Here is a 17084-nt window from a genome sequence, read left to right as displayed (position 1 = left end):
AATTAACTTAATTTGAATAGTTATGCCTGAGGCATAAACACTTAGAAACATAGAAACATAGAAAATAGGTGCAGGAATAGGCCATCCAGCCCTTCGAGCCTGCACCGCCATTTATTATGATTATGGCTGATCATCCAACTCAGAACCCAGCACCAGCCTTCCCTCCATACCCCCTGATCCCCGTAGCCACAAGGGCCATATCTAACTCCCTCTTAAATATAGCCAATGAACTGGCCTCAACTGTTTCCTGTGGCAGAGAATTCCACAGATTCACCACTCTCTGTGTGAAGAAGTTTTTCCTAATCTCGGTCCTAAAAGGCTTCCCCTTAATCCTCAAACTGTGTCCCCTCGTTCTGGACTTCCCCAACATCGGGAACAATCTTCCTGCATCTAGCCTTTCCAATCCCTTTAGGATTTTATACGTTTCAATCAGATCCCCCCTCAATCTTCTAAATTCCAACGAGTACAAGCCTAGTTCATCCAGTCTTTCTTCATATGAAAGTCCTGCCATCCCAGATATCAATCTGGTGAACCTTCTTTGTACTCCCTCTATGGCAAGGATGTCTTTCCTCAGATTAGGGGACCAAAACTGCACACAATACTCCAGGTGTGGTCTCACCAAGGCCTTGTACAACTGCAGTAGTACCTCCCTGCTCCTGTACTCGAATCCTCTCGCTATAAATGCCAGCATACCATTCGACTTTTTCACTGCCTGCTGCACCTGCACGCCCACTTTCAATGACTGGTGTATAATGACACCCAGGTCTCGTTGCACCTCCCCTTTTCCTAATCGGCCACCATTCAGATAATAATCTGTTTTCCTATTTTTGCCACCAAAGTGGATAACTTCACATTTATCCACATTAAATTGCATCTGCCATGAATTTGCCCACTCACCCAACCTATCCAAGTCACCCTGCATCCTCTTAGCATCCTCCTCACAGCTAACACTGCCACCCAGCTTCGTGTCATCCGCAAACTTGGAGATGCTACATTTAATTCCCTCATCCAAGTCATTAATATATATTGTAAACAACTGGGGTCCCAGCACTGAGCCTTGCGGTACCCCACTAGTCACTGCCTGCCGTTCTGAAAAGGTCCCGTTTATTCCCACTCTTTGCTTCCTGTCTGCTAACCAATTCTCTATCCACATCAATACCTTACCCCCAATACCGTGTGCTTTAAGTTTGCACACTAATCTCCTGTGTGGGACCTTATCAAAAGCCTTTTGAAAATCCAAATATACCACATCCAATGGTTCTCCCCTATCCACTCTACTAGTTACATCCTCAAAAAATTCTATGAGATTCGTCAGACATGATTTTCCTTTCACAAATCCATGCTGACTTTGTCCGATGATTTCACCGCTTTCCAAATGTGCTGTTATCACATCTTTGATAACTGACTCCAGCAGTTTCCCCACCACCGACGTTAGGCTAACCGGTCTATAATTCCCTGGTTTCTCTCTCCCCCTCCTTTTTTAAAAAGTGGGGTTACATTAGCCACCCTCCAATCCTCAGGAACTAGTCCAGAATCTAACGAGTTTTGAAAAATTATCACTAATGCATCCACTATTTCTTGGGCTACTTCCTTAAGCACTCTGGGATGCAGACCATCTGGCCCTGGGGATTTATCTGCCTTCAATCCTTTCAATTTACCTAACACCACTTCCCTACTAACATGTATTTCGCTCAGTTCCTCCATCTCACTGGACCCTCTGTCCCCTACTATTTCTGGAAGATTATTTATGTCCTCCTTAGTGAAGACAGAACCAAAGTAATTATTCAATTGGTCTGCCATGTCCTTGCTCCCCATAATCAATTCACCTGTTTCTGTCTGTAGGGGACCTACATTTGTCTTTACCAGTCCTTTCCTTTTTACATACCTATAAAAGCTTTTACAGTCAGTTTTTATGTTCCCTGCCAGTTTTCTCTCATAATCTTTTTTCCCCTTCCTAATTAAGCCCTTTGTCATCCTCTGCTGAACTCTGAATTTCTCCCAGTCCTCAGGTGAGCCACTGTTTCTGGCTAATTTGTATGCTTCTTCTTTAGAATTGATGCTATCCCTAATTTCTCTTGTCAGCCATGGGTGCACTACCTTCCTTGATTTATTCTTTTGCCAAACTGGGATGAACAATTGTTGTAGTTCATCCATGAAATCTTTAAATGCTTGCCATTGCATATCCACCGTCAATCCTTTACGTGTCATTTGCCAGTCTATCTTAGCTAATTTACGTCTCATACCTTCAAAGTTACCCTTCTTTAAGTTCAGAACCTTTGTTTCTGAATTAACTATGTCACTCTCCATCTTAATGAAGAATTCCACCATATTATGGTCACTCTTACCCAAGGGGCCTCTCATGACAAGATTGCTAATTAACCCTTCCTCATTGCTCAAAACCCAGTCTAGAATAGCCTGCTCTCTAGTTGGTTCCTCGACATGTTGATTCAAAAAACCATCCCACATACATTCCAAGAAATCCTCTTCCTCAGCACCTTTACCAATTTGGTTCACCCAATCTACATGTAGATTGAAATCACCCATTATAACTGCTGTTCCTTTATTGCACACATTTCTAATTTCCTGTTTAATACCATCTCCGACCTCACTACTACTGTTAGGTGCCCTGTACACAACTCCCACCAGCGTCTTCTGCCCCTTAGTGTTACGCAGCTCTACCCATATCGATTCCACATCTTCCCGGCTTATGTCCTTCCTTTCTATTGCATTAATCTCATCTTTAACCAGCAACGCCACCCCACCTCCTTTTCTTTCATGTCTATCCCTCCTGAATATTGAATATCCCTGAACGTTGAGCTCCCATCCTTGGTCACCCTGGAGCCATGTCTCTGTGATCCCAACTATATCATAAGCATTAATAACAATCTGCACTTTCAATTCATCCACCTTGTTACGAATGCTCCTTGCATTGACACACAAAGCCTTCAGGCGCTCTTTTACAACTCTCTTAGCCCTTATACAATTATGTTGAAAAGTGGCCCTTTTTGATGCTTGCCCTGGATTCGTCGGCCTGCCACTTTTACTTTTCTCCTTACTACTTTTTGCTTCTACCCTCACTTTACACCCCTCTGTGTCTCTGCACTGGTTCCCATCCCCCTGTTGTGAACTAACCTCCTCTCGCCTAGCCTCTTTAATTTGATTCCCACCCCCCAACCATTCTAGTTTAAAGTCACCTCAGTAGCCCCCGCTAATCTCCCTGCCAGGATATTGGTCCCCCTAGGATTTAAGTATAACCTGTCCTATTTGTACAGGTCACGCCTGCGCCAAAAGAGGTCCCAATGATCCAAAAACTTGAATCCCTGCCCCCTGCTCCAATCCCTCAGCCACGCATTTATCCTCCACCTCATTGCATTCCTACTCTCACTGTCACGTGGCACAGGCAGTAATCCTAAGATTATTACCTTTGTGGTCCTTTTTCTCAACTCCCTTCCTAGCTCCCTATATTCTCCTTTCAGGACCTCTTCCCTTTTCCTACCTATGTCATTGGTACCTATATGTACCACGACCTCTGGCTCCTCACCCTCCCACTTCAGGATATCTTGGACGCGATCAGAAATATCCCGGACCCTGGCACCAGGGAGGCAAACTACCATCCGGGTCTCTGGACTGCGTCCACAGAATCGCCTATCTGACCCCCTTACTATTGAGTCCCCTATCACAACTGCCCTCCTCTTCCTTTCCCTACCCTTCTGAGCTACAGGCCAGACTCTGTGCCAGAGGCACGGCCGCTGTCGCTTCCCCCGGGTAAGCTGTCCCCCCCAACAGTACTCAAACAGGAGTACCTATTGATAAGGGGCACAGCCACCGGGGTACTCTCTATTACCTGACTCTTCCCCTTCCCCCTCCTAACCGTGACCCACTTGTCTGTCTCCCCAGGCCCCGGTGTGACCACCTGCCTGTAACTCCTCTCTATCAACTCCTCACTCTCCCTGACCAGACGAAGGTCATCGAGCTGCAGCTCCAGTTCCCTAACGCTGTCCCTTAGGACTTGCATCAGTCCATTTGGCTAACTCTATGCTGGAAATTGTTTTGTAACTTTGAAGCCATGAATATATATTCCTCGGTTTTTGCCTTATTTTGTAGGGGGAACATGTCGTGTCCTTTTCAAGGCGGTTAGTCCACCTTTGGTCCCCACCTGGCACTCAGCTCTCACCTGTGGCTCCCCGTAGCTGTTTGCATGTGACAGCGGCCACACCCCGGGCAAAGGCTGGACAAGCTGGCTAAACCAGGTGAGGGTAGCCGATCGGTCTCAAACCCTTAGTGAGATAGGAAGTTGTCTATCCCAACATGTGAAGACAGATTCTGGCGGATTGAGCAGACGACACCAATGGAAGGTTCAACGGTCAAGCAGGAGGTCTCTGCAAGCATAGTGGAACGTGTAGAGCAGGACAAGACACAGAAGACATCCTGGTCATCCACTGCGCCTAGTCCCATCTCCAGCCGTCTCACCTCTGTCTTGCCACCGGATCCAAATGGGAATTGGGAAGAGAGAGTGACGCTTATGCTGTGCAACTCTCTCTCACTTAAATCCAAATCATGCCCCCGTCTTGACACCGTCATAATGGTGTCGAGGTCCTCATTGACGCCGACGATGGACGAACATTTTGTAGGAATCGGCTCTTTTCTCTCATTGCCATGCAAAGCCACCTGTTTGGTGTCCTCTGAGGAGGATGTCCACTAGTTTATCATTGATACCACAACAGCAATACATTAACAACATTGCCAACAATTTAAAAAAAGAATGCAAGTCCAAAAGCCATTATTCCTTAGAATTGCTTGAAAAGGGGTTTAGTAAGGAAGAGCAATTGAAGAATTAGGAAAAGAGTGGAGTTCCAAATCTGCTTTGCATGTCTGGATAATATCACTTGACTACAGAACAGGTTTATCTTGGCTTGACTACTTGAAAGTTACTGCCTTTTTTCAGGTCCATGAATGCATGAACACAACCTCACTTTTCCTCATTTGCACTTATTTTTTAATGTAACCTATAGTAAATTTTTAAGTCTGACACTGTATTGCTGCCTCAAAACCACAAATTTCATGGCGTATGTCTGTGTTAATAACCCTGATTCTGATCCACTTGGAACCATTAACAGGATGAGAGTCATTTTTGCTTACTTAAACAATCCAGAAGTCAAATCAAAATCGTTTTAAACATCTGTCACAAAGAGACCTGAGGATAGCAGGTATGAGTGGTAGAACTTGGCAAGAGAAATGTTGTTGAGGTACTTGACTGTCTATCAAATAACATTCTCAGGCTCCCAGAATTTTCAGAATCTGAAAAAAGAAGAATTAAAGGAACCTACGATTATATGGGATTTAATCACTACACCACCGTGTTGGCTTTCAATGCCAATCTTGGAAATCTTATCCCACTGTATGATGCTGACAGGTAAGATTTTAAATAATAAAAATAGTACATAATATATTATTTGAGTTAAGTATTTGTTAGACTGTAGTTACTTTACAATACCATGTCCAATGCCTCTACTCCATCACTAAGTCCTGATGAACAGTCCTCACATGTTTTTCCTGATACATATCCATTTGGTGAATCTATATCACTGGCTGCTTTTACCTGCCCTAACTTCTACCCCTTGATCTCCCTCAGCAACCTATGCCCTCCCACCCCCCCCCACCTTTATCTACATGCTGTCAATGCAAAACATGGCTTTTATTATCATACATGCATCACTAATACTTCCCTCCACACACAATCAGTCATGTCAATTATTTGGTCTTGTTTTCTCTGCCTTTTCAGTGGAGAATCAATAATAAACTCCTCCATCCCTGAATCCAAGACACCATGGTCATAACCATTGCAAACTCCACCCATTCACTATTGATTGGCTTCATTCAACTAAATTGTTTTAAAACATTTTGTCTTTTTAAATTTTTCTTTTATTTGGAGATACAGTATGATAACGGGTCCCTCCGGCTCAATGAACCACACAACCCAGATTACACCCATTGACCAACGGACTTCAATTTAAGCATCCTCTCTAAGGAGTTTGTACGTTCTGCCCATGACTGCATGGGTTTCCTCTGGGTGCTCTGGTTTCCTCCCACAGTCCAAAGTCGTACCGGCTAGTATGTTCATTGATCAATGTAAATTGTCCCATGATTAGATTAGTGTTAAATGGGTGGTTTGCTGGACAGTGCTGTTCGAAGGGCCAGAAGTGCCTGTTCTGTGCTGTATCCCTAAATAAATAACCTACTAGCCTGCACTCCTTTAGACTGTGGGAGGAAACCAGAGCACCAGGAGGAAACCCACATGGTCACAGGGTATAAGCTACTTTCAGACAGCGATGAAATCGAATCTGGGTTGCTGGCTTTCATGTTGCCTCTTTTAATCCTCGTTGATTTACATTGGCTCCATCTGCAAAGCATAAAATTCAAACTTCTGATCCTCCTTTACCCCATCTTATCTCTGTAATGTCTTCCAGCCTTACTTCCTGTCCAGGTTTCAATCAACCTGTTCTCTCGGCTCCCTAGTTCCATTCACAATAGATTTCCAATCATCTAGATTTTCCAACATCTCTTCCTGGACTCCACAAAACTTCCCTTTGTTGAGTACTTCAATGAGCACTCCTAAGTTTCTTGATGACCCATTGGGAATCTTGTATATATAAAGACCTTCAAAAATTATCTATATAAATGCATGAAATATTGCAGTAATTTATATTAGGTTTTTTAGATATGTCTTGCTGAAACTACAGCTGATATCCTGGAGAAATATTAGAAGTAAAAGTCTATGCTTCCTTTGCAAAGTAGAAAGATATATTTTAATGATTCCCTTCAGCAAAGAAGACAGCATTTATAAATGTCAATTTGAATTTTCTGGAATCTGTGTCAATGTTGTAGATTGGAATTGCTGGAACTATATTGGAGATTTTTGCGGATGAGGGCAATGATATCAGACACTCTCATGCAGGGCTTCCATCTGGTAAAATAAATAAAATGACAGATTTTATTTGCTGTCAAAAGGGAAATCAGTTAATGTTTCATATCCAAGACCCTGCATAACCTTGCAACCTAAACTATTTCCTTTTTCCACAGATGCTGCATGACTGACTGAGTTCTTCCAGTGCTCTTCTTACTGAGAGGGCTTTGACTTTTCCTGGCAGTCTTCATTTTATTTATCTTTGCTGTTAGCACAATACTCTGAGTCAGCATAATTCATGACAATTACATCAGGAGATTTCCATATAAATGAGCCAAGAGCCTCAGAAGACCCAGTTCATTTATCCCAAAAGATTAAAAACAATAAATTTTAAATTGCATTTTACTGCAATATGTGGTGATAGATAGATTAGAAAATATATTCAAAGTTAGATTTCTCTTCTAACATTTTCTGCTAAAAATATCCATTTTGTGAAATAATTCCTTCTTTATTTCTAGGGGAACCGGGACAACCGTAGACCGCAGCTGGCTTAGCTCTGGGTCTTTTTGGCTGAAAGTAACCCCGTGGGGCTATCGGAAAATTCTTAACTGGATCAAAAAAGAGTTCAACAATCCTCCAATTTACCTAACAGAAAATGGCGTTTCAGAGCATGGATATCAAGGTCTCAATGATACCTGGAGGATCAATTATTATCGGGGTTACATTAATGAAGTTTTAAAAGGTAGATGGCTCCTATTTTTAATTTCTCTGCTAATTTTGTGGACTTGCTGCGATTTCATAATAGTGACAAATAGACTTGGTTGACAACACCAGCTCAATGGTAAGTGAAGTCTTTGCCACCCACTGTAGTCTCCGCTCTTTACTGTAAATCACTGCTGCTTAGCATCATGAGCACTTCAAAATCAGAGCCCTGCTGATCCATTGGGCTTCCCTGTTTATCAACAGCCATTGCACTTTTAAACCAGCCAAATGAATTCTCAGGCAAAATGGGAAGAACGTTTTCATATATTAAAGGAAATATCCTGCATATCAATTCAAGTCAGCCATGCCCCATATAAGAACATTTATTGTTAGGGGATAATACAAAGTGAAGATCTGGATTTAAATCTAACTCATTCCTACATACAATAAGATTTTGATAATTTTGAACACATATAAGACCCGAAGACCAAAAGACATAGGAGCAGAATTGGGCCATTTGGCCTGTTCCATCATGGCTGATTTATTATCCCTTTCAACTCCATTCTCCTGCCTTCTCCCCATAACCTTTTACACCCTTACTAATCAAGAGCCAATCAGCCACCATTATCCAATTATTTTGCCTTCACAGCCACCTGTGGCAATGAATTCTACAGAGCTGCCGCCCTCTGGCTAGGAAATCCATCCTCATCTCTGTTCTGAAGGGACATCTTTTTATTGTGAGGCTGTGCTACTTTGTCCTAGAATCTCCCACTTTTGGAAGCATCCTCCCCACCTCCACTCTATCTTCCAATATTCAATGAGATACTTCACTCCCCCCCACCCCCGTCTCATTCTCTAAACTCCAGCGAGTAAAGGCTCAGAGCCATCCAATTCTTTTCACACATTAAAACTTTCATTTCCGAAATCATTCTCATGACCCTGTGCTGGTCCCTCTCCAATGCCAGCACATCCTTCCTGAGATAAAGGGCCCAAAACTGCTCACAATACTCCCCGTGTGGACTGCCCAATTCCTTATCAAGCCGCAGCATCACATCCTTGCTTTTATATACTAGTCCTCTTGAGGTGCGTGCTAGCATTGCATCTTACCTTCCTTACCCCTGACTCAACCTGGAAGTTAACTTGTAGGGAATCCAGCACAAGGACTCACAGTCCCCTTGCACCTTTATTTTTGAATTTGTTCCGCATTTAGAAAATAGTCTACACCATTATTTCTTCTACCGAGGTATATGACCATACATTTCCTACATCTGCAATTTCTTTGCCCAATTCTTTCTAAGCCCTTCTGGGGATTCCTTGCTTCCTCAGCTCTACTTGGCCTATCTTCATATCATCTGTAAACTTGGTCATATTTGACTAGCAAATATTCTGAACAATGGATCATTCTCCGACTAATATATAATAGTTGACCATTTTCACATGGCATGCAGTGATATAATCAATTTGACAGTGAGACTGATGAGCGCTGACCCTGGCTCTATGCCTCATTTGCATTCTGGAGCCTCACTGAGAGTTGGCTAGATGCCAAACACAGAGTTTCCAAACTATCTGATGCTGGATTGTTGGTGTTTATCGTACGGTCTGTTCACACACTTTGTGTACCTGAGTACTGTACTCCATACTAGTTCCCCTTTGTGGATAAGAGGAGATAGAGAGAAGTGCAAAAGCAGATCCTGTGACAGCAATGCATAACTAATCATTTGTCCCAGTAGAGAACATAGACAAATGAAATGCTTGCACCACATTGTGATCACTTCTGCAGACGGTGGACAACGACAGTACAGAGGTACAGTTTCATGAACAGGTAGCTGAATACATGCTGCGCAAATTAAATAAAAGGCATTCATTGCCCATAACTGATTACTGATGTGAGCAACTTCTGATTTTCAATTATGTCTTTGCACGTGCCCCAGTGATCCTGTGATTTCAGCCTCTGAGGTCGGCCGTGCGAGTATCCTTCAAGAGGGTAAATCCACAAAAAGCATCCTGCCCAAGCAGAGTAACTGGCCAAATACAAAAGACCTGTGCTGGTCAGCTGGGTAGAATGCTTACTGAGATCTTTAACCTCTCGCTTTGGCAGTCTGAGGTACCCATTGCTTCAAGCAGACTTCACTTGTCCCGGTGCCTATGAAGAATGAGGTAACTGCATCAATGACTACCATCCAGTAGCACTTACGCCCACGGTGGTGAAGTATTTTGAGAGGCTGGTGATGAAACATACCAACCCCTGCCTGAGAAAAGACTTAAATCCACTCCAATTTGCCTACTGGCACAACGGGTCCACAGCAGATACCATCTCAACCCTGGAACATCTGGACAGCAAAGATGCAAACATCAAGATGCTCTTTATTGACTACGGCTTGGAATTTAGTAGTCTCATCCCCTCAAAACTAATCAATAAGCTTCAAGATCTTGGCCTCAATTTCCTCGCTTGCAGACCCCAGTCAGTTTGGATTGGCAACATCTCTTCCACAATCTCCATCACCGCAGATGCACCACAAGGCTGTGTGCTTAGCTCCCTGCTCTACTCGTTTTACACTTATGACTGTGTGCCTAAGCACAGCTCCAATATCATACTCAAGTTTGCTGATGACACCACTGCCATAGGCTGAATCAAAGGTGCAGCTCCTTAGAGACCGTGTTTGGGAACTGGAGCTGCAGCTCGATGACCTTTAGCTTGTTCGTGAAAGTGAAGCAGTGACAAACAGGAGCTACAGGGAGACAGTCACCCTGGGGCCACAGGAGACAGATGACTGGGTGACTGTCAGGAGAGGGAAGGGAGAACGTCAGATAGTGACCATCCACCTCAACAGTAGGTAGTCCATTTCACAAGAGGGGGAATTTGTTGAATGCCTATGAGACAGCTTTTTAGAGCAGATTCTGCTCAAAACTACTAGGGGAAAGGCTATCTTAGACTGTGTGTTGTGTAATAACCCAGATCTTATTAGGGAGCTTAACATAAAGGAACCCTGAGGAGGGATCATAATATGATTGAATTCATACTGCAATTTTACAGGGAGAAGCACAAGTCACATATCAGCATTGCAATAGAATAAAGAGAATTACAGAGGCATGAGAGAAGAGCTTGCCCAGGTGGATTGGAGCGAGATACTGGTGGGGATGATGGCAGAACAGAGGTGGCTGAAGGTTCTGAGAGTAACGTCTTCAAGGACGTAACAAGTAGGGTGGACAAAGGAGTGACAGTGGATGCCATGTACTTGGATTTTCAGAAGGCGTTTGATAGGGTGCCACACATGAGGCTGTTTAACAAGATGAAATCCTATGGTGTTACAGTAAAGATACTGGCGTAGATAGTGGAATGACTGACAGGCAGGAGGCAGCAAGTGGGAATAAAGGGGCCTTTTCTGGTTAGATGCCAGTGACTAGTGGTGTTCCTCGGGGGTCAGTATTGGGATTGCTACTTTTCACATTGATTTATCTAGTGGAATTGATGGCTTTGTGGCAGTTTGCGAATGATGTGAGGATAGGTGGAGGGGTGGGTAGAACTGAGGAAGTAAAGTGATTGCAGCAGAACTTAGACAAATTGGAAGAAAGTGAAAGAAGATGGCAGATGGAATACAATGTTGGGAAATGTATGATAATGCATTTTGGTAGATGGAACAACAGTGCGGACTATTATCTAAATGGGGAGAAAATTCAAACATCAGATGTGCAAAGGGACTTAGGAGTCCTCGTGCAAGACTCCCAGAAAGTTACTACACAGGTTGAGTCTGTGGTAAATGCAATGCTAGCATTTATTTTGAGGGGAAATATGAAAACAAAGAGATAATGCTGAAGCTTTATAAGACACTAGTCAGGCAGCACTTGGAGTATTATCAACAGTTTTGGGCCCCTTATCTCAGAAAGGATATTGGAGAGAGTCCAGAGGAGGTTCACGAGGATGATTCTAGGAATGAAGGGGTTAACATATGAGGAGCATTTGGCATCTTTGGGCCTGTGCTCACTGGAATTTAGAAAAATGTAGGGGAGCACTGGGGCTACACAGGGGACTGTCTTGTCTCCCTTTCTCTTCACCATTTACATCTCGGACTTCAACTACTGCACAGAGCCTTGTCATCTTCAGAAGTTTCCTGATGACTCTGCCATAGTTGGATGTATCAGCAAGGGAAACGAGGCTGAGTACAGGGCTACGGTAGGAAACTTTGTCACATGGTGTGAGCAGAATTATCTGCAGCTTAATGTAAAAAAGACTAAGGAGCTGGTGGTAGACCTGAGGAAAGCTAAGGTACTGGTGACCCCTGTTTCCATTCAGGGGGTCAGTGTGGACATGGTGGAGGATTACAAATACCTGGGGATACGAATTGACAATAAACTGGACTGGTCAAAGAACACTGAGGCTGTCTACAAGAAGGGTCAGAGCCGTCTCTATTTCCTGAGGAGACTGAAGTCCTTTAACATCTGCCAGACGATGCTGAGGATGTTCTACGAGTCTGTGGTGGCCAGTGCTATCACGTTTGTTGTTGTGTGCTGGGGCAGCAGGCTGAGGGTGGCAGACACCAACAGAATCAATAAACTCATTCGTAAGGCCAGTGATGTTGTGGGGATGGAACTGGACTTTCTCACGGTGGTGTCTGAAAAGAGGATGCTGTCCAAGTTGCATGCCATCTTGGTCAATGTCTCCCATCCACTACATAATGTACTGGGTGGGCACAGGAGTACATTCAGCCAGAGACTCATTCCACCAAGAGGCAGCACTGAGCATCATAGGAAGTCATTCCTGCCTGTGGCCATCAAACTTTATAACTCCTCCCTTGGAGGGTCAGACACCCTGAGCCAATAGGCTGGTCCTGGACTTATTTCATAATTTACATATTACTATTTAACTATTTATGGTTCTAATACTATTTATTATTTATGGAGCAACTGTAATGAAAACCAATTTCACCAGGGACTAATAAAGTATGACTATGACTATGACTATCTCATTGAAACCTGCTGAATGTTGAAAGGACGAGGTAAGGTGGATGTGGAGAGGATGTTTTCGTTGGTGGGGATATCTAGAACTAGAGGGCACAGCCTCAAATTTGAGGGGTGACCTTTTAAAAAAGAAGTAAGGAGGAACTTTTTTAGCCAAAGAGTGGTGAGTCTGTGGAATGCTCTGCCACAGACTGCGGTGGAGGCCAAGACATGGATATATACAAAGCAGAGGTTGATAGATTTCTGATTGGTCGGGACATCAAGGAGGAGAGGGCAGGTGCTTAGGGTTGACTGGGATATGGGATCAGCCATGATAAAATGGCGGAGCAGACTCGATGGGCTGAATGGCCTAATTCTGTTCCTATGTCTTATGGTCTCAAAGAGGTGATGAATCAGCACATAAGAGGAAGATTGAAAATCTGGCTTTGTGGTGCTATAACAACAATCTCTTACTCAGTGTCAGCAAGGCCAAGAAGTTTACTATTAACTTCAGGAAGAGTAAACCGGATGACCACGGGCCAGTCCTCAACAGAGGATCAGAGGTGGAGAGGGTCAGCAACTTTAATTTCCTCGGTGTTGGCATTTCAGAGGACCTGTCCTGGGCCCAGCACATAGTACAATTACAAAGAACACACAGCAGTGCCTCTACTGCCTTAGGGGTTTGCGAAGATTCGGCATGTCAACAGAAACTTTGACAAACTTTATAGATGTGTGGTGGAAAGCCTATTGACTGGCAGCATCTATATTGTAGAGGTACAGTTGACGTTTTGGGCCGAGACCCTTCATCAGGACTCATTTGTTTTGATTTTATCCTATTTTAAGAAGAAATGAATATATATCATATCAAGGGCATTGGTATGGAAACAGCAATGCCTTTGAATGGAAAATCATACAAAAAGTAGTGGATACAGCCCAGTCCATCATGGATAAAACCCTCCCCACCATTGATAATAAACTTGCTTTGAACTTTGGTGGGGGGGATGAGGTGCAGGGAGTCAGGAAGCTCTCCAGGTAAAAATAAACGTGCAATGGGGAGAAAGTTGCAAACAAGGTCAACACCAGAAGTAAAGCTCCAACGGTGTAGATAGAAAACTGATTAACCGCCTCACATGCAAAGTCAAGGTAAGTGAAGGCATAAAATCCTACTTTCAAGTTACTACAACAATCCCCTTCTGCACTATTGTGCTATTTGTCCCAGTCAAAACTATTGTGCTATCTTTCCCAGTCAATGGCTTATCAACAATTTCGATCCAACACTAATATCTAATATTCACATGCCCCCACCATACCCTAACTCTTCAAAATAGTCCAAGCCTCTTGCCCATATCTCTAAGCACACAAACACTGTCAAAACAACTGCATAATGGTTCTTTGCATGCTTCAACGTCTCCTTTATTTTCTCTCTCTCCGACTTAGTGTTCCGGCCCTACGTTTTAAAGTTCCATACGTCATTAGCATATTCCTGGCAGATTTAATGCATTTGTTATTTCTGCTTCACACTCAGTGTGAATTATTGCCTTTGCTTTCATATCTGCAAGTTTCAAAGATTTTTTTCAGCACATTCATTGCAGTTAACAGTATTTTCTGAGTTAACTAACCATCATCATTTGTTTTGAGCAACACACACAAAAAATGCTGGTGAACGCAGCAGGCCAGGCAGCATCTGTATTGAAGAGGTACAGTCGACATTTCAGGCTGAGACCATTCGTCAGGACTTACTTGTTTTGATTTTATCCCATTTTAAGAAGAAATGAATACATATCATATTTGTGTTAACAATCTTTACAGAACTGTTTGTTTGAAGCTGGTAGAATTAATCCCAAGTTGGTTTATTATTATTTGATCTTTATTGTCACGTGTACTGACATACAGTGAGAAGCTTTGTGTGACATCCAGACACATTATTCCATATATCATTACACCAAAGTAGTAAAAAGGAAACAAACGCAGAATATTGTCTTGCGTTTAGAAAGAAAGTGCAGTGCAGATAGACAACTAAAGTGCAAAGTTCATAACAAGGTAGACTGGAGATCAAGAGTTCATCTTTTAACATATGAAAGATCCTTTCAGGAGTCCGATAACAGCAGGGTGGAAAATGTTCTTGATTTTCGTGGCCACGGTGGACATGACAGATGTTTATTCATTGAAATACTGTGAATTGTTAGCAGCATATTAAAATATAGGATACATTAGGATGATCTAAAATATATTTTAAGCTACCTCTTACACCCATTGTTCATTCTAAGTCCATTCCTTGGATTTACCTCGAATTACAGGCAGCAAACCAAATGGTTCAATATTTGGAATTTACATGCAGGAGCTAACGACACTAACTCTACAAAAGACCCAGGCCAATGTTGGTCCCTTACACTCAGATACTCTCTTCTGTCCTATAACAGATTCTTATTACTTGTTATTACTTTTCAGTTAGATCTTGTTGAATAATACTTAAAGGGGTGTAATAAAATTCAAACTATCTTTTATTATGACCACATAGCTATCAAACTTGATGGAGTTGATATCCGTGGCTACACAGCATGGTCGCTGATGGACAACTTTGAATGGGTTATGGGATATGCTGACAGATTTGGATTATTCTATGTAAATCACACAGACCCTTCTTTGCCTCGCATTCCCAAAGCTTCAACCAAGTTTTATTCTACAATTATTCGCTGCAATGGCTTCCCTGATCCTGCTTTAGGGTCACACAAGTGCCTGCAGTCAGAAGGTAAGTCAATATCTTTCTGCATAATAACATTTGAAGGAAATACATTTGTAACGTTGTTGCTCATTTTCTAATTTCTGCTGACGTTGGTTAACTATGAAGGTTGTTTTATTAACTGGCTTCGTACTAGCTGACAAACCTTACACTTGGACTTCATAAAGTAAGGATTGATTTACTGAAGAAGTTGGTACTGAGACAACAATTCGTGAAAAAGTTGCAAGATCTAACAATCTAAACTGGCAGATAAATAAAGTTTAATCTTTCATTTTTATTCGTGCTGTGGTGGAGGGTGCCACTGACAGGGGATATATTTATCACCCACACTGTTCATTGAAAACATGGCAATGAGCCCTCTCTTTGCCTGCTGCAATCCTTCCTGTTCCTTCATTTTCTGGCAGATGTGCCCAAAAGAACAGAAGCAGGAATTAGCTATGTCAATGTTCACATATACATTGCCATTCAATAAAATCACAGCCGGGGATCCTAACTCAAGTGGTAGGGTTCATCATTTCTGCAGCCACTGCTTCTGCACCACGTTCTCCTTACTGCAGAGACAACTCTCTTTGCTCATCCACTGTCCCCACCCACACCTTTCCATCCATTGGCAATTTCCCCTGCAGCCTTTAGGTGTGAAACACTTGTTCTGACACCTCTTCTTTTACTACCTTCCATGGACCCAAATAGCCCTTCCATAAGACCATCGACACAGGAACATAATTAGGGCATTTGACCCATCATGCCTTTACTAATCAAATCTATCAACCTTCACTTTAAGTATACTTTTCATGATAATACATCAAAACCTCATCACATTTCAGTTTATCTGCAGCACAGCTTTTCAGTTTGTGCTGCTGGCCAATGTCCTTGTAACTGGCCTACACGACAAACACCGGCGTACTTCTGAAACTGGACGTAGCATTTCCAAGTAGACTTTACTAGCTGTCTAGAGAAATGGCTAACAAGTAGAACTCACACAAATATCTGAGCACCTCTTTATATTGTTTCTTTGGTGTCTCAACAAAATACATTTTTAAAAACTCTCTTTGAAATTCCGACTACATTTTTTTTGGATTCTGTACTCATTACTTTTTGTTTCCAGTCATAATTCGATAAATGCAAAGCAAAATTCAGCACTTTTTAGTATTAGTAAATGGGCAAAAGCATGGGAATAGCTTTTCTCTAAATGTGCGTATAAATTGCTTTTTCTTTTTGTTAACCACCACCACAGAACCTCCAACAGTGAAAACCACATCAACAAGCTTGACAACAAATACCGATGAAGGGCAAGTTTATTTCCTGGGATTGGAAATCACTAGTGTGGATGCAGCAAGTGCTCTGTATGCTTTGCTTGTTGTTTCAATAATTGCTGTTGTTTTATTGGTTATCTTTGCATATAAAATTCAGAAAACGAGAAAAGCAAGAAGACAACTGGAATCAATCTCAGACATAATTTCATTGTCAAAAAATCAAAACACTAAGATTTGAAGTAATCTTGATGAAGGATTTCCATGGGGATTCCCCATTTCACACTATAATTTCAGCATTAAAATACCGTTAAGATTATGCATGATTTATTCTTATATGTTATTAATCATACATGCAAAATAAAACTCAATGATTTTGTTTAGCTTTATATTTTAGTAAAAGAAGGCTCGGGCGGAATGGTGGTTTAAGCTGTTTCTTTAGCAATTCCATTGAACGGCCATGAGACTGAGGGAAAATCCATACAGGAATTTAAATGGACGAGCTTCATCATTGATCTTTAAGTTATTGATTTTTTATTTTCATTTTAAACAC

General features: G+C 42.3%; 1 protein-coding gene across 1 annotated transcript in view; it reads left to right on the top strand.

Annotated features, from left to right (window-relative positions):
* LOC140198398 (lactase/phlorizin hydrolase-like) overlaps positions 1-16772 on the top strand; it is a 107916-nt gene extending 91144 nt beyond the window's left edge. Inside the window, exons 12-15 of the mRNA XM_072259490.1 lie at positions 5279-5413; positions 7423-7646; positions 15060-15290; positions 16516-16772. Coding sequence (XP_072115591.1) covers positions 5279-5413; positions 7423-7646; positions 15060-15290; positions 16516-16772 — 847 coding nt within the window. The remainder of the gene's footprint in view (positions 1-5278; positions 5414-7422; positions 7647-15059; positions 15291-16515) is intronic.
* Positions 16773-17084: the final 312 nt, after the last annotated feature.

The sequence above is a fragment of the Mobula birostris genome, chromosome 5 (assembly GCF_030028105.1).
Source record: "Mobula birostris isolate sMobBir1 chromosome 5, sMobBir1.hap1, whole genome shotgun sequence".
NCBI classification, from domain to species: domain Eukaryota; kingdom Metazoa; phylum Chordata; class Chondrichthyes; order Myliobatiformes; family Myliobatidae; genus Mobula; species Mobula birostris.
Note: the sequence above shows the minus strand (reverse complement) of the source record. Positions and strands in the feature narration are given on the sequence as shown.